At 42.4% G+C, this 22,356-nt stretch overlaps 1 protein-coding gene across 8 annotated transcripts in view; it reads right to left on the bottom strand.

Moving 5' to 3' along the window:
* Nucleotides 1-22,356, bottom strand: part of MCTP1 (multiple C2 and transmembrane domain containing 1) — a 566,686-nt gene that overhangs the window by 56,685 nt on the left and 487,645 nt on the right. For all 8 annotated transcript variants that reach the window (XM_084800400.1, XM_084800402.1, XM_084800401.1 and 5 more), the window contains one exon: nucleotides 21,948-22,001. In XM_084800400.1, coding sequence (XP_084656526.1) covers nucleotides 21,948-22,001 — 54 coding nt within the window. The remainder of the gene's footprint in view (nucleotides 1-21,947; nucleotides 22,002-22,356) is intronic.

Genomic DNA, 22,356 nt, shown 5'->3' with positions numbered 1-22,356 from the left:
TGTGTGAGTAGACAAGGTTGAACTCTTAGTCACAATTACTTGACTGGAAGATGCCCCATCGAGGAAGAGCACACAGGAGTGATTTTTATTCACAGCGACTACAGAGCCTCTTTTCATAAAATGTAAAAGACTGGTTCTCAGAGGCCAGGAGCACAGCAAACAACCAAAGATTTAATTGCTCCTTATTCTCTGGCATCTGGAAAACACCTTTCCCACACACTGGCAGTTCTGCCCTTGTGCAGCCCACACACCCCAATAATGATTCCTACCGTCCAATTTTCTACTGTTTTCTTCTGGAGGAGTAAGAAGATTGTAGTGTCCTTGTAGGGCAAGGAGAACGGATCATACATTTTCACTACTTAGTGCATGTAAAGAAATCAATACATAAAAAGTGTTAGTATGTAGTAGCTAAGTGGGAAGGATGTGTATCTAGCAAATTTTTTTTACTTCTTTGCCGTTAAGGATGCCTTTGGCTCGATGGTACCATTGCACACCATGACAGTGGTACTTACTGTGCATTCGCTCTCAAGGATCTTTCTGTGGTCATACAATTTCAAACATGGTGTTCATTTGATAAATCATCTGATTAACACATAAAAATCCCCTCAGCTCTGTAAAATCTCCAACATTTGAACTATCTTCTTAAAATGTGAAGAAGATAAAAACATGCAGAAGAATCTAGATCTTCACAAAGTAACATCTCAGCTAGAAATTATATGTACGGCAGCCTGTGCCACTTCTGTGTATTGACACTTGTGCATGGGATGGAAGGAGCATGTAATTGGTGTGCAGGCTCTCAAGAGAAGAGCATCATCGAAGGAGATGCTGAAATAATTACTAACTGTGTATAAAAAGAGGCACAGTAATAGTTACAGGGGACGGAAAGTGAGAAAAAATTAGTCTTAGATGATTATAAAATATATCTTATTTACCTGGGAGAGTTAAAGGGTATTGGCTATGCTTTTAAAAACCGATCTTAATTACCCCAGAGACCAGATCTCTATATGATATAAATATGCTTTTAGATAGTTTCCTAAAATATGTATAATTTACTCAAGGAAAAAAACGACTGTGTTCTCTGGAGCCAATCTACCCTCACAGGTAAATACAAATTTAAGTATCTTCCTAAGCAGCATATTATCTTCAGCTGTTGATGGGGTGGAATACCTGTGAAAAAGTGGCAAGGTCCATCAGTTAAGCACGTTAATAAAAATGTATTGAAAAACATCATCATTTTCTCAGTGGACTATAATTGGCGATGCATAGCAAAAAGTCAAAATGCATTCTGCATCTATAGAGTTTTAAATCTCAATAACTGTATTATTTTTTTAACTGTATTATTTTTAAAACTCAGAATGCTAAACAATAACAGTAAGAGTGGCAGAAGGACCACATGGTAGATGTCATTCTGTATCTTACAGCTCTTTTTGACATCTTTTTCCCTTCCAGTTTTTTAAAAGTGGATGTCACCTAAAGCCATAGGTGAGATATTTAAAAAGACGGAGAAACAAAATTTAGCTTTCCTTCCTTCTCTGATTGATGCTTGCGGACAGTATGCAAGGACAATTAACATTAACGATATATCTTTCTATTATATATATGCACAATATTTTTCTATATCCAAGTAAGAAAAAAGAGAAAGATCCTCAGAAAATTGAAATCTGTATATCTGTAGTTGTCTATATAATATAGATCAGTTTCAACTGTATATATCTATTTGTATATCTATATACATATCTATCTATACACACACAAATTATATATATATATAAAGAATGAGAGTGAGAAGCAGAGAGAGAAAAGAGAAGAGAATTATCTCTCTAATGATATAAGTGGACTGAAAGTGATAAAATAGAAAAAGGATATTCCATATAAATGGAAACAAAATAAAGCAAGAATTGATGTACCTATTTGAGTAGTTATAGCAGATTAAAAAGAAATCTGTAAAGACATTCTAGCAAACCGGGTGGGCACAGTGGTGCGTGCCTGTAATCCCAGAACTCTGGGAGGCAGAGATTGGAAGATCTCTGTGGGTTTGAGGCCAGCCTGGCCTACAAAGTGAGTCCAGGACAGCCACAGCTAGCTACACAGAGAAAATTTTAAAAAGACACAACACATTATGCTTGTATTACATGGACAAAACCCACTGAAACTGATCTATAAACATCTTTCCTTCTAGTTAGCTGCATAGTGGTGGAAAGTGCTATGCAAGCTACTAAAGGAGAAAACTCATCAACCAGCTTACCCAGTGATGGACTCAGCATGCTACCATGCCAACCTGCCAGGTAAGATATGCCCATGGGTTAAATGACGTCACGGCTGTTGTGGGGATAAGTAACTGTTTTCTGTCTGGGCTTGATGTCTGTCCCAGCAGAAGGAGTTCATGCCTGTTACTTTAAACCTTGTCAGAAGCCCGTGGATAGGGAAAGTATAAGTTCCAGCAGGGGAAACTTACTATTGATGTTTTGATAAACAGACATGCATCAAACAATCTCCTAAATCTTTTTATATTAATGGATTAGTGTTGCATCATCCTGAGTCAAGTGAGTTACAAGGAGAAGCTCCTTTTTGCAGTGGACAGCAGTCAGTGCAATGGACAGCAGTCAGTGCAGTGGACAGCAGTCAGGGCAGTGGACAGCAGTCAGTGCAGTGGACAGCAGTCAGTGCAGTGGACAGCAGTCAGGGCAGTGGACAGCAGTCAGTGCAGTAGACAGCAGTCAGTGCAGTGGACAGCAGTCAGGGCAGTGGACAGCAGTCAGTGCAGTAGACAGCAGTCAGGGCAGTGGACAGCAGTCAGTGCAGTGGACAGCAGTCAGGGCAGTGAACAGCAGTCAGGGCAGTGGACAGCAGTCAGTGCAGTGGACAGCAGTCAGTGCAATGGACAGCAGTCAGGGCAGTGGACAGCAGTCAGGGCAGTGGACAGCAGTCAGGGCAGTGGACAGCAGTCAGGGCAGTGGACAGCAGTCAGTGCAGTGGACAGCAGTCAGGGCAGTGGACAGCAGTCAGGGCAGTGGACAGCAGTCAGGGCAGTGGACTGCAGTCAGGGAAGTGGACAGCAGTCAGTGCAGTGGACAGCAGTCAGGGCAGTGGACAGCAGTCAGGGAAGTGGACAGCAGTCAGTGCAGTGGACAGCAGTCAGTGCAGTGGCGAGTAAGTGACTGTTGAATGCAGTAGGGTTTTTCCCTCCTAATCCCAGGCTCATGAGACTCAAAATATATTTACAAATACCTAGGCCATATAGCTAGGATCTTCTCTGACTAGTTTATAACTTATAGCTCACTTATTCCAACCTAAGTTCTGGCATGTGGCTGGTTACCTCTGCTCAGGTACCATGAGTCTGTCCTCCTCACATCTTGTCAGAAGAATCTCTTGTGCCTGGCTCTATCCCAGAATCCTTTCTGCCTACCGGATGTCCTACCTGCTATTCTACCCTTTCTATAGGCCATAAGCCTTTTAATTAACAGGAAATGTATCCATACAATACACACAAGATACTCTTTCTACAGATGAACGCTCATCCCTGAATGAGATATCTACACTAACCCCTACAATGAACAGAATACATCACTGAAGAGGGGGCAGGGAAAGAATGTAAGAACCAGAGGCTGTGGAGGAGTGCAGCATCATGGTGTCTTGACCTGAAATGGCGCTTGAACTCATGAACTAATAGCAGTTATGATTACCTGCAAAAGACCCCCCATGAGATCAATCCAATCAATAATTTCATTATGGATAGGAAAGGGTTCTATGAGGTTCCATCTCTATCAGAGGAAGTATTGGCAACTGGGAACAAGGCTGCCATTGTCTTTGGCAGTATTGGCTACGTGGCACTAATGGCACTCAGTGGGTTCCCTAGAAGAGAACATGACAGTGAGAGGAGGGCCATGCACCAGAAAGAGCAGGGAGAGTTGGGGGGAAGGAGTTGCAGTGTGTATTACAAGATATAGTACGTATAAGTGTGGAATTCTCAAAGAACAAATACAAATATTTTGAAAGAGATGGGACTTTTATGACAATAGAGGGAAGAATTCATCAAGAACACAGAAGATTACAGATATGTATGCATCCCATATCAAACCTCCCAACTATATAAAGCAAGTATTATCAATAACAGGAAAGACAGACACCAATGCAGGACCAGCTGAGAAACTAGGTGCCCACTTTCAATCATGGAGAGAATGTGCAGACCAAAAATCAACAAAGAAACATTTGACTTAAACTACTCTAAATCAGTAGACCTAGCAAACACACACAGAACATTTCATCATCTCCCATTGCCTACCTAGGTTCTATTGCACCTGTCTTCTGTGTCTGCGTGTCACACTCTATAAAGATTAAACGCATGATCTGAGCTGTCTTTGTCTACAACCTCCTGTTGTATGTCACTAGCCCTGTCAAGACTGTTATAGTTGCTTGAAGATTTGTATCTTGATCTTGTACTATCATTTTTCCCTACTATTTGTTTAACTCTCTACCTTTCTCAAGAGTCTCTCATCCAAACGTTGGTACTCACAATAAGTGACCATTCCCTTTTCTTTCCTCAGTAGTGCTTCAACATCCACCAGCCTTAATTCACAGAGCCACCTCTTGTGTTCTCTCCACCTTCTCTCATGTCTTCAGAGACCTTCACCTCTTCTCTCCCAGCTTGAAATTCCTCTTCTGCATTGCTGTCTGCTAAAATTATGTGAACTCTCTGTTTCTAAAGCAAGTCCCAAGCTCTTGTCAACTCGGTATGCTCCTTTCCTCCCCTTCTCTGACTCATTCAGAATCAGGCTACTGTGTCTAACAGCTGTCTCTCACAGCGCCAGGACACAAGTACTTACGGCCATAGACAATCTTACTGCCAGGACACAAGTACTTACGGCCATAGACAATCTTACTGCTAGGACACAAGTACTTACGGCCACAGACAGTCTTACTGCCAGGGCACAAGTACTTATGGGCACAGACAATCTTACTGCCAGGACACAAGTACTTATGGGCACAGACAATCTTACTGCTAGGACACAAGTACTTACGGCCACAGACAATCTTACTGCCAGGACACAAGTACTTATGGGCACAGACAATTTTACTATCAGTGTTCATGACATTTTTTCTGGGGTCATCTTCCATGATCATGTTGAATTCTAGTGAAGCTTCCCATAGCTCTTGATTTCCATGCCAGGGAAGTCCTTCCCCTATCTGGAAATCTCTTTTCCTCAGCATGTTCTACCCTCCTCTCTTGGTTCCTTCACAGAGGCTTTCTCTACACACCTGTCCCGGGCCTTCTTCTTTTTACTCTCAAAACCCTCTGCCCCAGTAATTTCTTTTCTTTTTAAAGGTTGTTTTTCAGATTTAAGTTCATGACTATAACTTGCTCTTTACACTTCAGATTCCTGTTTCTAACATCTGTAAGCAGACCCAATTTGATGTCTTAGTGGCATCTTGAACTCAACATGCTAGGAATAGAAGTAACTTTCTCCACCTCTAAAGCCTATTCCTACTTGGACCTGCTGTTTTTCTTGAAAACATGATATAATGCAGGTGTTGGTGGGACACATGTATTAGTGAAATGGAATGGGAATGAATGTTACAGAGAACAGAATACACCATCCTAATGATGGTGGGGTGGGTACAGTTACACTTAATAGGGGTTTATAAATGTTGAAGTATAAGGGGCAAGATCATTTGAAAGGCAATCTTCTTTTGCTTAGTATGAGCAAGACAGTGAAGCCCAAATCACTATTATTTATTTGATTAAATGTATACTTTTGTGTAGTATAATACATCATACGTATTATGATACTTAGTTATGACCACACACATTTCTATTGTTTGTATGTCAATGACACAGTTGAAAGCTACATAAACTAGAGATATCAAATTTCTATAGAGAAGGCCTATCTCTCAAATGTACCTATTGGAACCTTTAATCCCACCAATCCTCCAAGCAAAGACATCAAGTAGAGTTCTCAATACAAGGTGTGCAAGCTCTCAAGACTCTGATATTATGAGATACCTCTCATGTAGAAACCCAAAGTCAATCTCAGTAGATTCAGAAGTTAGCTCCCACTAGCAAATGCTCCCCACTCTTTTACTGCATGTCAGTATTTAACCACTTAATGTAGGAGAAACTGAAGGCCAACAAAGAACATGCCTGCACTTAATTTCAAGTGACAGCTAATACATTACATTAAAGGTTTAATATATACACATGGCAGTTATATAAATAGTAGCATTAAAAGGGGTTACAGCATCACTAAGACATCCTAAGCCTAAAACACTTAAAAAGCACATTTGCAGTACAGAGTTTTCTGAAATTATTTTAATTGGTCTCAAGAAGACTTCAGATTAGAGATGGGCTTTGGTTTTTCTGATTATAAAAGAGAAACACAAATGAATGCTTTTCAGGCAGGTTAATACCATTCCCAGGGAGACTACCACATAACCTGTATTACTTAAATGCCATTAACTACTGGTGAATGCTATTTTCACATTTTATGGAAATTTTGTTTCCTTAAAGACTTTAGTTCTAATAAATATAGTTGGTGCAAAAATATCTTTTTGCATTTATTACCAAGAAACTTCGGCAAAAGGGTGGGGGGATGAAAAAAGTTAAAGACACAGAATACATTGTACTATTAAAGTTTTTAAAAGTTGTATGAAAACTAATCCAGTTACATTCTTTAGCTCGCCTGCTTACATTAACTTATCTTGAAAGGAAATCAAGTAAATCTGTCAGTTGTGGAAGTTTATTTTCCATGTGCTATCTAGAGATAAGCCAGCTTGTACTACTAGATTTCCAGCGACATAACTGTGCATAAATTCTGATCTGATTTGGTATTACGTGATGCAAAAGCTGACATATTTTCTTTAATATACCTCATTAGAGTAGAAAGAAACCACCAAGTATAAAACCTGAAGACCTTCATTCAGAAATGATTTGACTTTGAGGTTAGCTAGATGTAAAAAGGGCTTTTCACTGCTCCAGGTGCTGAGGCCCTGTAAAGCAAGCCTAAGGCCAGGGTATTCACTCTGGTGGGTGAATAATCAGAAAAAAACTTACGTTATCAGACTGCCCCACCTGTATATTTGTTTATCATATTGCCTGCGTGTCTCCAACATATCCAAATGTGGAAACAGAAAGTGTACAGATGCTGTATCGTCATTCCCAAATTACCACGGATTATAATACTTGCCTGAGATGCCAGAACCAACAGAGGCATTTATGCCCACAACACGTAAAATGTTTCTTTGAACATCAGCGTGATGTTGCATCAGTATAGCACAGGAATAGGAGCTCCGGAAGTCCTTGAATGCCGGTGAACTAGAACCGACTGGCAGCTAATGGCATTTAAGGGGCCTTGGCAGACCTGTATGCTGTTCTGACAGCAAAAAGTTCGAGGATATTGTAATCTTTTAAATCCTCTGAGGAGTGTTCTTGAACAAATTAGTAAAATACCAGACATAAACTGATGTCAGTTCAAATCACATTGCATTTCTTTTTTTAAAAGGAGTTATAATGATTGCTGTGTACATGTGTGTACTTGGACAGAAGACAGCTTGATGAAATCAGTTTTCTCCTTCTGCTAATGTGGGCCCCGGGGATTGAACTTGGGTCATCAGGCTTGGTAACACATGCCTTTAACTCTAGAATCATCTAGCCAGCTGCAAATTACATTTTCCTGAAAAGCAGAAGCTAAGTTTTTTAAAAGAAAAAAAAAAGCATTCTCCTCTTTTCACTTGGCATTCTGATTTTGGCAGCCCACCCTGGTAGGTAAATCCTGGCTTCCAGGACACAGCACACTTGAACCTTCCTTCTGTGGCTGTGGTCACTGTGGCTGCTTAAGATTTGCACAAGATTGGTAAGGGATCCCTTTTCACCCTTTCTTAACTCAAAACCAGCAACTGCCTTCAAGGGAGAGCTCATCCACAGGGAAACCGTTTGGCTGGGACCCCATCTGCAGGTTGGTTCGCCCTTCAGTGTTTCAGTGCAGAACAGGAAAGCAACAGTCCTTAGCCTCTCCTGGTGAGTCCAATCCAAGTCTCAAACATGCGGGATAAGAAAACCTGAGGAAGCGTGCCCATTTGAAGGTGCGTTGTTTGCTGTAGTTTGGAGACAATCTAAACTTCTTCTCAATAATGTGGCTCCAAGTAGAAAATAGGTTCCACTTTTCTTAATGTTGTAGCCTATCGATTAGACTCCTCTGCCACTTGAAAATTACGCCTGACTTTATTTTCCAAAGATGCTTATATAATCTCTCCTACCTCATAGGTTCTTGCCTACTTCGACATTTATGTTTGTTATCAAGAGATGAAATTGGGCAGCCCGCCAGTGGCCATGTCTCCAAAGCAGCAGAGAGCTCTTCCTTCCTCGGCAGCCACCAAGAGCTGATGCTCACGAGTAAGTCAGGAGCGGCTCTCACTCCATCCATGCTGGGATTTTTACTAGTTTGACCTTGTGCACACCCAAGAGCACATGGGCAGCATTAATTGGACCGAGGAGGTTATTAATAACAATGAAAAAATAGGACAACGAGTTGGGAGGAAGATGGGATCAGGACAGAAGGGAAAGTGGGGGAGGCAGTGGCAGATAGATATTAAAATACATTATATAAATGTATGACTTTTCAAAGAATATATTAAAATATTTTTAAAAGGGACTGAACTGGACTTCCCTATTCTTGAATATGGATTGTTCTTGGTATCTTCCTATTTGACTAACAGGACGCAGCTGAGTTATATGCTGGGACGTCTCAGTCAAGGTCATATGGGGTCTTGACATTCCTCTGTGTTTATGAAGCACTGTTTTAAATTTTGCCTCTTACAACAGAGTTGTTACAGTATAAGAAGGCAGCATCAACTGCCAGCATGTGGCGGAGCAACCTTGGAGGCCAGCTGAGTTGATACGGCTACAGCCACAGGCATTAGGAGTTGTGGTTTTGCAGAAACTTCCTGGTGAGCCTGGGTGTCCCACTGAAGGAGAGAGAATATGAGAGCAATATGTTTGGAAGTATACTGCTATGGTCCTAGAAGACGTGCTTTGGAAATAGACAAGTATTTAAACTTTGGCTGCTCCATTCCCTTTGAGACTTTTAGTGAGCTACTAAGTGGTTTTCCTCTTCTTACCTCTAGGACACGGGATAACTGCTCAGTTATTGCTCGGCCTGCCAGCATCATCACTGTGTGTGACTTGTACCAACACTGGAATAAGCATGGCTGCCCTATGGGTTTTCCTTTCCCTGCATTCTTGGGTCAATAAAAAGGCATTTCACTCCATTTTATATTTGTCCCCTATTTCTATGTTGTATGTTGAAAGCACACGGGGGAAGGATAGACCCTGTGCATGCTCCTGGTGCAATCACTTTCCCAAGTGCTACCAAGACCCAGGCCCAGGGGAACATGGCCTGGCAACCACATGGAATGTTTTCTCCATCTTTGCTGAGCAAAAAAGGCTCTAGCCATGCAACATGCATACTAAGTGGCCCGGTGCATTGTCAGGATGACTCAACAGGATTTCCCGTATTTCTCAAATTGGTTTCTTTCTATTCTGTCATCATTACAGGCTAAGATGAAGATGTCTCTGTTTCTTATCGGAGCTATTTTAAACTCTTAGCACCTTTCCTTACTTCAAGTCCATTTCCTTCTTGTCCTTTGCCAAAGTTTTTTTTTTATAATAATGATCACTTTTTATTTGTTGTTAATTTTCATTGTCCACCATGCTATATTATATGAGTATATTTTATCAACTACTTGTTGGATATTGGACATATTTAACCTTATACTTGGCATAACAACTTTACATCTTTGTTTGTTTGTTTATTTGTTTGTTTGAGACAGGGCCTTAGTCTGTAGCCCAGGTTAGCCCAGAACTCACTAGGAAACCAAAAATGGCCCCAATCTTGTCTTATTATCCTGTTTCAGCCTTTTTAGTGCTCAATTACAGGCCCATGCCACTATGCATGCCTGGCAGTACATCTTTATGGTGTGTAAGGTGATGCTACGGTACCTTGAGGCATTGTGTATTGATGGTTTTGGAATACTTGGACTCTATGTAATCTTGAGCACTTTCCATTTATTTGATGATGAAAACATTCAAAAATCCTTTCCTTATGTGTAGTTTTCCTGACTAACACAGTGCTGCTATGTGTAAGTTGCCTCTGCACTGGAATTCTCCCTTCCTCCTCATTGGGAAGATTAATAGATACAATGATCTCTTTTTAAAGAACAAATTTAATTAAAAATTCCAACTTTAAAATAGTCTTTGAGAGCAAATACTTGAAAGATGGCTTTCAAAATCCATTGGTGATAAGCAAAGATTCCAGAATCTGAAATGTGTATTTTTAGTGTCATCTCCTCTGCCTTCCCTCCTGAATTTTCTTTCTGTTATACTGTATAGACATTTTAAAAAATACCACAACTTCTAGTACATTTGAGTGCATCTTTGAAGCATAAGCAAACACTACCTCTTTGTGGAGCATTTGCTAGCAATTATGAAAAAGTGGTTACCCTCTTGTACTTTTCTCACCAACATTGCTTGTAAGTTTTTCCTTTAAAATTTTATTTAGTTAATTTATTCAGATTACAACTCAATTGTTATCCCATCACTTGTATCCTTCCATTCCTCCCTCCCTCCCTCATTCATCCTATTTCCCTCCCTTAGGTCTATGACTGAGGGGGACCTCCTCCCTGACTATATGGTCATAGGCTATCAAGTCTGATGTTGGTAGCCTGCTTATTCTTTCTTTGAGTGCCACCAGGCCTCCCCACCAAGGGGAGGTGGTCAAATATGGGGCACCAGAGTTCATGTCAGAGTGAGTCCCCACTCTCCACATAACTGTGGAGAATGTCCTGTCCATTGGGTAGATCAGAGTAGGGGTTCGATGTTTACTACTTGTATTGTCCTTGGTTAGTGTAATAGTTTGAGCAGACCCCCCTGGGCCCTGATCCACCCATCATGATATTCTTCTTGTAGGTTTCTAGGACCCTCTGGATCCTTCTATTTCCCCATCTCCGTATTTCTTTTACCTAGAGTTCTTCATACTCATCAAAGGTAAAATCAACCAAGATGACATCACAATTCTGAACATCTATGCTTGTAATTTTTTCATGACATTTTCCTTATTTTAGAATTATGTTTTTTTGCTTAGATTCCTTAGATAGTGGCTTCTCAAAGGCTCATATTATGCTGTATATCTAGTCTTTCTTGTCATCTTGTCATGTGTCCTTAAATCTTTATTTGTGAGTTAGAAATATCACATTTCAAGCCTGGCTCTACACACACACACACACACACACACACACACACACACACACACACACACACATTCAGTCTTTACCTGAAGTTGCATTTAGGGGTTGCTAAGGGGAAAAGATTGGTCTATGTATTTAGGCAGAAACACTATTTAAATTCCTTTTTGAGACTTTCTGTTTTTAAAATTCCTTGTTGTGGGGTTGGGGAAATGGCTCAGTGGACAAATTGCTTGCTGTGAAAGCATGAAGACTGAGTTTGCATCCCCAGAACTTGCCAGGCAGGCTGGGTGCCAGCTGAAATCATAGCCCAGGTTATCTCTGGGTCCAGCTATCTAGTTAGTGCAGCAAGAAGGGTAACTCCAGGAGACTCTACCTCAGTGAGCAAAGTGGAGAGTGACTGAGGCAGATACCTAACATCAACGTTGTCCTCCACCTGCACTCCAGCACGCATACATGTACCCCACTCATTAGAACATGCATATATACATGCATGCACCTCCCACAAATTCATGTTTATGTCAAGCTGTAGTGTGAAGTCACAGGATGTTGGGTCTGAAGCTTAGAGTAAGTTGCTATAACAAAAACCTCAAAAGACTTAGATGCCTATGAAAGAAGGTTATTTGTTGCACTCACGACTCCTCTCAACCACCTGTCCACCACCTGTCTATTACCTGTCCACTGCCTGTCCACTAGCTGTCCATCACCTGTCCACCACCTGTCCACTACTTGTAGACTACCTGTTTACCATCTGCCCACCACCTGTCTACCCCCTGTCTGCCACCTGTCCATCACCTATACACCATCTTCTACCACCTGCCCATCATCTGTCCACCACCTGTCTATCTGGGCTGGCTTCTTGTTATCCTTATTCCTGACTCAGGCAAAAAAATAAAAAAATAAAAGTAGCATCCATCCTATGAGTTCCAACTTTATTGCAGAATAAAAATAAAGGTGGCGGGGCCAAGTGTGGCATGTGTCAGCCATAATAAGTCATGCAGCCAAGCCTCACACCGGTTCATGGGAACTCAAAGTGTAAGCCTGATGCAGTCTGCCAGAGGCACTACTGAATGTAGAAATACACGCTACATCGTCACCACCACTAAAGTTTCTCTAATAGTTTCTTGATCAGAATCTAGGAAAACACCCACTCATGCATGAGTATATGTCATGTGTCTTTGTTTACTCTGACTCTAGCTTAAATTGGAAATTTTCTGGGGGGAAAAAAACCCAGAACCATTGAATTTTCATACCTATTGTCACGGAGTTGTGGTCTACAGAGCGCAGGGTGCTTCTTTTGTACAGCTGGACACTGGTCAATTTGAGCACAGACTCAACCAGCTGGAGTGGCCCCAATTTATTAAATAGTGAATGTCATTTCCTTAATAGAAAAGCAGGAGGGGTGGCACACACCTTTAATAGCAGCACTCAGGAGGCAGGGGCAGGTGGATCTTTGTGAGGCCAGCCTCACTTTTTTTTCTTCCATAGGCCTTGTGTAGCATAGGCTGGCCCTGAGCACACGATGTAGCTGAGGATGACCCCGATCCTCAAACCTTCCTGGCTCCACTTCTGAAATTCTGAGATGACAGACATGTGCCACCATGCTAGTGTTCAACATCATGTTAATTTTATTTAATTTTGTTTTGTGGTACCAAAGAACAGAACCCTTGGTTTCCGGCATGTTAGGGAAGCACACATCACCAGTACCAGGCATGTCAGCTTTTAGAGACTGGGATTTCCCCAAGTTTTGGACATGCCAATAATGAACACTTTTATGGGTTAACCCTATCACCAAAGAAAACAACTGATGTGTTTCCGAAATATTTTTGACGCAGCAGTTTGTTCATCTCCTAAAGTTGTGACCTCATCAAATAGCCTCAATACTGATGAATCATTCAGCTACCATTGATAGGTCTTCTTGAACATTCCCCTGGCAGTGGAAGTCTGTACAGGTAACTCCTATGGGCAAGCTCTTACCGTCAAGGAAGAATTCTGACTTTTGTGAACTCTTTTCAGAATGTGCAGAGTCAATGTCTTTAACGAGGTAGAGAATTTCTTTGCCAAACAAACTTTCGGGCAGAATAAAAACCTTGGCACTGTGGGCTCCGTTGGAGCATCTGTGATGCTTGGCAACACATCTGGTTCTGTGCTTTGGTGAGGAGACGCTCTTCTCATCTCAACATGCAGTGGTGTCAGCCGGTGTCAACGACTCTGCCAGCAATCCCAAAAAATCGTGTCTGTTTCTCTGTACATTGTCAACCTCCCGAGAGCCAGGGCTGACACACTGCTATTTTGAGAATATTCTTGTCGAGAAATAGGGAGTGGAAGAGGAAGTTCATTGCTGCCTTAAAGTATTTGATTGGCCTTCAAAGGAAAGTTCTGCTTCTCTGAGGCAAAAGACACCCAACTATCAGGCACTGGAAAGAGCTCCCCTCATAGTTTACTGCATGCGTGTCTAACCTACCCACCACTCCAGGACGGAACATGGGGCAGATGACTGTGCAAATACTTCAGGTCTGGGGAGGTGACTACCAATGGGTCTACATGTGTGAGTCCAACACTAGGTAATTCCTGGGGTCCAATTCCATCTCCCATGACTTAACCCCCCGCCCCAGTCCTCATAAGAAACAATGAAACAGTAATGATGCTTTTCAGAGGGTGACAACGTTGACTGCAATATGAATTCCATTGGATTTTGGCAAGTTCTACAAGTCTTACTGCCTCTAATTTTCACAGACTAGACCCACTGCAGCTCCTGTTTTGTTTGTCACTGCTTTCTTTTGTCAAATCAGTGCTCCTAGGACTTACTGCCACAAACCTGAAAATGCCGTAGTTAAAGTGAATGCCTGTTACAACAAAGACATGACGAGCATCAGCGTTTTGGTAGAAACTTGAACTGAATATAATTAAATATAACTTTACTAAAAAACTTATATTATGTATTTAAGAAACAGACATTTATGTTAAGAGGAAGTTGGTGAGAATAGGAGACAGATGTTTATGAGGGAATTTTACAGTTTCGAGAAAATAACCAATTTCTATTGTTTAAAAAAGATGTAAAGTTTCTCATTTTGTTCCTGGAGAATAATTCTATGTTTTTCTTAATCTTAAAGGATTTGTTATATAAACATAGGTATTGCCCATTGCTGTAGGATAAATTACTTTAAGGGATGGGATGACTTTCAGGAAGGAAATCCTTCTGTTAGAAAAAGAAGTTGCAGGTAGATGCTCTCCCTTGCAGCTGTCGCTAAGGGATTGGCTATCAGTTTGCTTAGTTGCTGGGGAGGGGTGGTGGCCCTTTTCTGAGGATGTGGTCCCTGGTGGCTTCTTATGCCCATGCCCATGCCCATGCTCATACGAGCATCACTAACTAGACTTAGTGGGTCGTGAAACAGGAGACTTAAAGTTGAGAAGGGGATGTTTTGAAAGCATGGAGGGAGTTAGAGGGGAAGGAATCATTGTGTGCCTGTATTAAATTCTCAAAAATAAAGAAAAAAAATGTAAAAACCTACTGCTTGTTCACCGGTTTATTATCTAAGGTCCTCAGTAGGAACATGCAGTACTCTATAGAGAAAATAACTGTCATTTGGGACTATGTTTTTTCTGAAATAAAACTTAAGGCATTGGTTAGAAATATCTTTTTACTCTCTTTCTCATTTCCATAGTGGATGAGGACCTGAACAGTCTCATTGACCAAGTCAATGAAGAAACACTAGACACTTACGCTTGCTGCTTTATAGCACAGCATTCTCACTGAAGTAGAGGAAACACAGTTGGAGGCAGCTGAAATGGCTGCCATAATGAATTATTGTAACCAAGTAGCTGAAAACAAACATACTGTCTTATAGTTCTACAGCACAAGAGTCCAAAATGGGTCTCATGGGGGCAAAAACTGAGATGTGGGCCAGGCTCTGAGGCATTGGTCCCTTTCCTTGCCTGCCACAGCTTCTACAGCTTCTGCATTTTCTCAGCTTGTGGTTCCCTTCTTTACACTCAAAGGCAGCCACAGAAGTGTTCCACTCTGCCACAGTCAGTAAGTGTTCTATTGATCCAATGCTCAGGTCTTGGCCACTTATTTCCCAGTGGGAGGCACTTGGTTCTCAGCAGCTGTTTATTGGACCACAGAGTCTCGTCCTGCTGGCCCACTCTATACTATGTTTGGTTATAAACCCAGAACTTGTATTTCTTGCCCCTGTATAACACGCTGGGGCTTTTAAGTCTGCTCAGTGGCACTGAGAGCAGAGGATGGCAGGCAGCTTGGATTTAAAAGAGCTTGGATCCCATGCCACCTGTCACACAGCTGGGGGACCTCAGCCCTCAGACGTTCCAGCTGTTCCAGCAGCCCTTTCTTCTCGCTGTGAAGGCCTTGAGCCTTGAGGTTGGCCACAGCTATACACATGGCTCGCACCTGTCATTTGCTCTGATGGCCTCTTCTGCCTTTAAGGGCACTTGGGGTTATATGGAGTCCACTCAAATACTCCAGGATGACCTTTCTACATTCAGGTAAAGTGTTTGGCAACCTTGCTATCTGTTAAAATCATCCCTTTTGCTCTGTAGTACAACATATAAGTAGCTTTTAGGGATTAGGGCACGAAGAACATGTTTTGTCTTGTTTCACTTACTGTCCCACATCCACATACTCTGTTCCCCACCCCCACTCCCACCCCACCAGTTGTGCCAGTGCAGTGAGAAAGAGCTGGCTACGCAGCATCAAGAAGTGGGAATCTCAAACGAAGTGGCCTCAAAGCTGCAACAGTACGTCCCTCGCTGTTCTGCGTAATAACCCTGAGCTAACCTGTCATGGTGCTCTAATCCTGTCTCTTCTCTAGGGAAGCCTGGTTGCTAACCAGGGTGAGGATGCCAGAGTTAGAATGCAAAAACAAAAAAGCCAACCCTTGGCTTAGCGCTGACTCCACCATGGACTCTCTGTACCGCCCGTGCCGCTCATTTATGTCTGGCTCAGCCCTTTCTTTCACTTCAGTTCTAATTGCTTTGTAACGCTGGGTTAAGGTCTGGGGCCTCCTGCGCGCTAGGCAAGTACTATACCAAGCTTTAGCCCCAGTCCCCTGTATTGTGGTTACAAAACAAGGTGATTGGACTAGATTATTTCTTAGTTACCCTCAAGCTTTAATGTCCTATGGTTCTAGATGAGGTAGAATCTCCAAGGATTTGAGGTCATCAGCCTAGTGGGGCTATACCCCTAAATATGAAAGGGCTCTTCCCTGCATTTTTATTCTTGCTTCCCCAGAAGTAGAAAGAAGTGGCCCACAAGTAGCCTTCTGCCTCCCAATCACCCCTTACTCCAAACTGAATTTGGTAGCCAGAAAGATGGACACATTGCTCTCTCTATTTTTTTTTTTTACAACGAGTATTCTGTAAAACTTGATATCCCCATAACCTTTGCAAGTGCAGATCTAGGCTGTCTAGGCTGATAGTTCCTCTTGTTTGCTCAGTCTGCAGTGGATCTAGTCAGTGAGCACAGAGAGTGTTCCACTTTCCCTGTAGACCACTAGCAGGTCCACACAGTTGCCAGATTTAGAGTTCTAAGACCGGAACCACAGATGTCTCTATCTAGTCTAGATATCAAGTTTAATCCCGCTTATGTAGGGGACTGACTGAAGAGTATGATGAAATAGTTGTACCCACGGTTAAGTCACATTTCACGATATAGTTCTCTTTAAGAAAGGGAAATTAGCTGGGTGTGGTGGCACGCATGCCTTTAATCCTGTACTCAGGGGGGCAAAGGCAGGCAGGTCTCTGTGAGTTCAAGGGCCAGCCTGGTCTACAAAGTGAGTCCAGGACAGCCAAGGCTACACAGAGAAACCCTGCCTCAAAAAATGAAAAACAAACCAACACCCCTCCCCCTCCACCAAAAAAAAGAACAGGAAATTATCTTTGATGGGTCTGTTGTAACCATGTGAGGCCTTAAATATGTCTGAAGAGTGGGGGAATTTTCCACTGATGCATTTAAAGATGGCTGGATGACTGAACAGGGGGCAGAAAGAAGAAAGAAGAAAGCAAGGATTTCAGCGCTATAGCTACCAGGGACTGGATTCTTCCAACAGGCTGAATTATTCTTTGAGTAGATTATTTCCTAAATCCTTCCGATGATGACTCAGTCTGACTGGTCCCTAGGAGTCAGACTGTGATCAGAGAACCCAGTTAGCGATGCCTGTATTCTGTCCTACTGAATACAACAACTTGTTTTTATGCCTTTAAGTTTATGGTACTTTGTTATACAGACAAAGAAAATGAATAAAGGAATACAATGATATCCCAGCTGAATATGATTTAGGATTTTTTTGAAAGAGAATTTTCTTGTCTCCCCTCACTCTCTCTCTACTCTGCCTTTCTCTACAGCCTCAATTGGCTTCTCCACCATGCAGTTATTTCACTGAATGTAACTGGAAAATGTAATTTTGTCAGATTAAAATCTTCTCTCATATCACTTAGAACTATCTCTTTCTTTGCTCCCCCACTGCTGGCTTAAGATGCTGAGATGTATGAATCTTGGGTACAATGTACACGTGTTTAGGTTGGAGAATCAAACCAGAAGATACAGGTTTCAAGAATTAAAGCAACAGTCTATATATTTTGAAGTGACTCAAATATGTTTCATTCATTGCATCTAGCTATCTGGAAACAAGTAACCTTGACATAACTGCTGAAGAAAATGGAGATGCTGTGTAAGCACAAATGCCTGGATGCGCTCATATCTTTTATCAATAAACATTACAGGAATGTAATACATTTGAATTGATGCTTTTCCTGCGGGAACCCAGCTTTCTGACTTCTGCTTCCCAATACTGTGTCCTGATCGGTGCAGGGCGCACTGTGGGAAGCATGCCGAAACTTTTTAAAGTACAAAAGAGGATTGACCTTGGTTAATTAGATGACTAGGTTATGCAGCTTGGCTACCGTTTGATTGTGTATGATGTGGGGTGAGCACTATTATACGCTTGATGATGACACCACCTAGGGAATTTAGTTAAACCATCTTTTGCTTATAGCCTATTAGAGAAAGGAACTGGTGTTGGATTAAAAAAAAACATATCACACTGGAGTGTTGCAGTTAAGAAGTGAAAGAATGCTCTACAGAAAAGGGAACTCTAGGGCAGCTCATAGCCAATTCAGAAAATAATGCTGACCCCACCCCACAGCACAGCTTAACCTGACACTATGCAGGTAAGTGAAAATATCAGAAGGCAGTGATGCGCATGCAAGGATCACCATTTAAAACCAATGTTTTCTGTATTCGTGGAAACCATGGAATTGAATTAAGAGAGAGAGACCACTTTAATTTACATGTGAGCAAGTGTGGACAATGGGTTTTTAGAATGAAGGGTAAGGCCAGGCTGTGACCATACCTCTCAGCTGAATAAGGGTGAACTTTTTTTTTTAAATGAAAAGCAATTACAACAACAATAACAACAACAAGAACAACAATGTAAAAGGCCATAACCTGGAAACACTGCAGAACTTGATGATCCAGATGAACAACAGCTGAGCTCCGACCACTGTCTTCCCAGGTACAAAGCCAACACTGAAGGAAAGCCCTTCCAAAGCTTTATATGATGTAATTGCGCATCACTTGACATAATGTATCCTTATGGATTTCAACTTCTTCTACTTATTATCTTTTCTATGTGTGTAATTATGCCGAGGGAAAATACTACACGCTCAAATGAAATGAAGGACTTCGGCGTATACCCACAGGATTTTTTGTCAGGTGGCCAGCGACTTTCCCTTTCATTGTGAGTGACTAATATCAATGCTCCTCTAAAGAAAGACACTCTTCATAATCACCCAACAATCCGCTAAGTGAAACCATGTGCCTGGGCTTAGGCGAAGCCTGCCAGGGGTCGCCGCGGAATGGGAAACAGGTGCTCACGCTCTGTGCCACGCAATGCTCCATTCACCCCCCCCCCCCCCGAGTCCAAAGGTTGGAGGACTAATAGCTGCCTTGTGGTAATCAGGGAGAGCAAGACACTGGCCCTGGCGAAACATCTGGGACATATTTTACATACTTGCAACATGTGCTTCAGGTTCAATTAAAGTGAGGCTTTGGCACATTTATTAATCTTCTTTACTTTTCTCCTGTAAGAGGACCTGCTGACCTGACCCCACTGTTATACCATATGAGAAAACAAAGAAATAATGGGAGCTAGAGGGCAGTACCTGTTCCTATGGTGAAAAACACATTTGCTTTCTCATGGAATTCCATTACGCCTGACTTTACACACAAACTTTAAATGAAGGAAACAATGAAAATTTTAAGTAGGAAATGACTCTTCTCCCACGTAGACACACTGATATCTAAGGCTTACAGTGTGGACTGCTGTGGGAGCCACACCAAGGGACAGGAGCTGGTAAACGGGCGCTTGCCGATTCCTTCCGATTTCTGTTTTTCTCATAACCAAGGCTTTACATTTCAAGATGCCTCGTCTAAGAGACCTTAAAAGTCTATTGCAGATTATAACACTTGAGGTTTTCTCTTAGGTTCAGACATCGTCTTCATGCTATCAGTTTCATTATGGTCAAAAAAACAGAGAAGGATGTCACTGAGATGCATCATTCAGATAAAGGGCTGGGTTATGAGCAACAGCTCACACTCAAAACAGCTACAGACAAATCAGTTGACTTTTCAGAGTAATTGAAGCCTTGATTTCAGTCTCCTTTGGTAACTAGATCTGAAAATGTGTTAGAACCAGGGTGTCAGTTTGGACAGCCAATATATATATATATATACACACACACACATACACATACATACACACACACATACATACACACACACACACAGCGCCTGAGAGTGGGTCCTTCCACCCAGATGTGCTCAGTCAACATCTGTGTTTCGTAGAGCTGGTTAGCCAGAGATGTCTGTTTGTTGCCTACACCTAAGATCTTCTCTATTGGAAAATGAGGCAGCAGAGGGAGAGAGACACAATACCAACAAGCTGGGTAAAAACACATAGGTAGACTTCCAGCAGGGGGACATGGAAGTTGTCGGCTTCACGGGGGGGGGGGGGGTGTCTCTGTTTATTAGCATTTCTAGGAAAACGCCTGCCGCTCGGATAGATCTTTATGGTGGCTTTAATAATAAAGCAGCAACAAGGCAAGGGGGAATGGCCATAAATGGATGGCAGCTCAGTCTTTATCAGCAGAGAAGTGAGGATTAGAGCTGGCATGTGGTGTTAAAGTACACGCTCTCCGCGCCTCTACCACTGACCTTAACAATAAATCAGACCATTTATTGCCAGGGTGTATGTTCATAGTATTTAACTTTAAAAGCAGGCTCTGTGTGTGTGTGTGTGTGTGTGTGCACTCGCGCACGCATGCATATGTGTGAGAGTGTGTATGTGTGTGTGTGTGCATGCATTTGTGCGTGTATGTGTGTGAGTGTGTGAGTATGTGTGAGTGTGTGTTAGTGTGTGTATGTCTGTGCGAGCGTGTGTGTATGAGTGTGAGTATGTGTGTGTGTCTGTGCGTGTGTAGACAAGAGATTTTTGGTAGCTTGGTTTTGATCATGATGCTAACGACTGAATGAGGTACAGGAGAAAAATTTCACACAGAACTCTACGAACTGAAAAGCACTTGAAGCAGCCCGAGAGGGAAGCAGGGAGTAAGCACATGTGTGTTTTCATTCTCCTGCCAGCATCAAATATTAGTCAGGAAAAAAACGGAGATCATTTGGGAGGTGAAGCGCTCAGTGTGATGTGTTTCCCCCTTTGACATGTCCAATGCTTGTCTGCAACACAAATTCCTATACTCGAGTACAACTCTCCATCCTGCCTGGAATCAAAGGGCAAAGGCGTAAATTAAGAAGCACTGTTTTTCTTCCCTCAAAAACATCATGCTTTACTGTAACAGTGCTCAGCTTTGAGTGGAGACCAAAATCTGGTTTGGCATACCAAGTAATGTGGAAGTAATTCATATTTTCTCCCTGCCTCCTGGTCTCATGGTAAGACGTATGCAGGTTTAGGTGTACAGGTGCCCAGAGATCACAGTGTCAGAGAGTTTCTGTCCTGCCTACGGGAGAGACCCATTCTCCTACCCCCGCCCCCCAAGCCTCTGCAGAGGTGGTAATGCTAACTCCTCCCAGGCCCCCAGGGACCACCAACTTAAACAACCTACAAATTAGCTGCTGATTACTGTGGCCCCAGCCCCAAGGCGACTGGCAAACAAAAACCGCAAGCAAGCCTCTCAGAGGCATGGGCCATTGCAGATCTAGGCAGGGGCAGTCAGCCCAAAGCTATTTAAATGTCCTCCCTATCACGTCACACACATATTCTTCTGCTGAGCAATTCTTCGAAAATTATAGCTGGCATTACCCATATCCAACTCATGCAGGCTACTATTTGTTCACACCCACATTCTTCCCCCTAAAGCGTAGGCTGATTTGTAACATTCAAGATAGGACAAATTTTTGCCCTTCAAAAACAGTTGTCACTGCTGTTATCTTCACAAAAGCTATCAAGTTCCAGACAAGCTGATTTTTTTTTTTCCTGGCAGAAAAAAATATTTGACCCAGCTCTGGACAAAAGAGAGAGGATTTATAGCCATCTCTTCCTCCTTGCTACACGCAGTGGCATTGTTAGGATGATAAACAGCACTGTCCAATTTTCTGGACTCAAAACACTTCAACAGTCTGTGAAAACAGTGTCAATGTCTGCATCCCCCACCTCCAGGTACCCAGCACTAGGAAAGATAATTACCTTGTCATCTTTGTCATCTTCTTCCTCCTCGTCCTCTAGCATGTCCTCCACTACCTGCAGACAGAAACACACGTTGTTTTTTGTCGCTCTTAGAGGAGAGAGTTTTGTTCTGTCATTTTGAACCCGCTGGAAATGAAAACTTTATTAACATCTGAGACCCACGCTCTGAGAGCGGAAGCTTCATCAAGAGAGCAGGATTCTGAAAGTGCTCGGCCTTTAGTTGATTAAAGCCGGGGACAGGAGGCACAGTGGGGAGAAGCCTATTCACTTGAAATGTTTGGTGTCAAAGAATCTGAAGTACACGGAGGGTAAACTGAGGTGCGTTTGTGGGTTGCAGAGGGTAAACTGAGGTGCGTTTGCGGGTTGCGGAGGGTAAACTGAGGTGCGTTTGCGGGTTGCGGAGGGTAAA

Source organism: Acomys minous, assembly GCF_964271855.1.
Source record: "Acomys minous genome assembly, chromosome: 11".
NCBI classification, from domain to species: domain Eukaryota; kingdom Metazoa; phylum Chordata; class Mammalia; order Rodentia; family Muridae; genus Acomys; species Acomys minous.
This window is presented reverse-complemented; position numbering and strand designations above follow the sequence as displayed.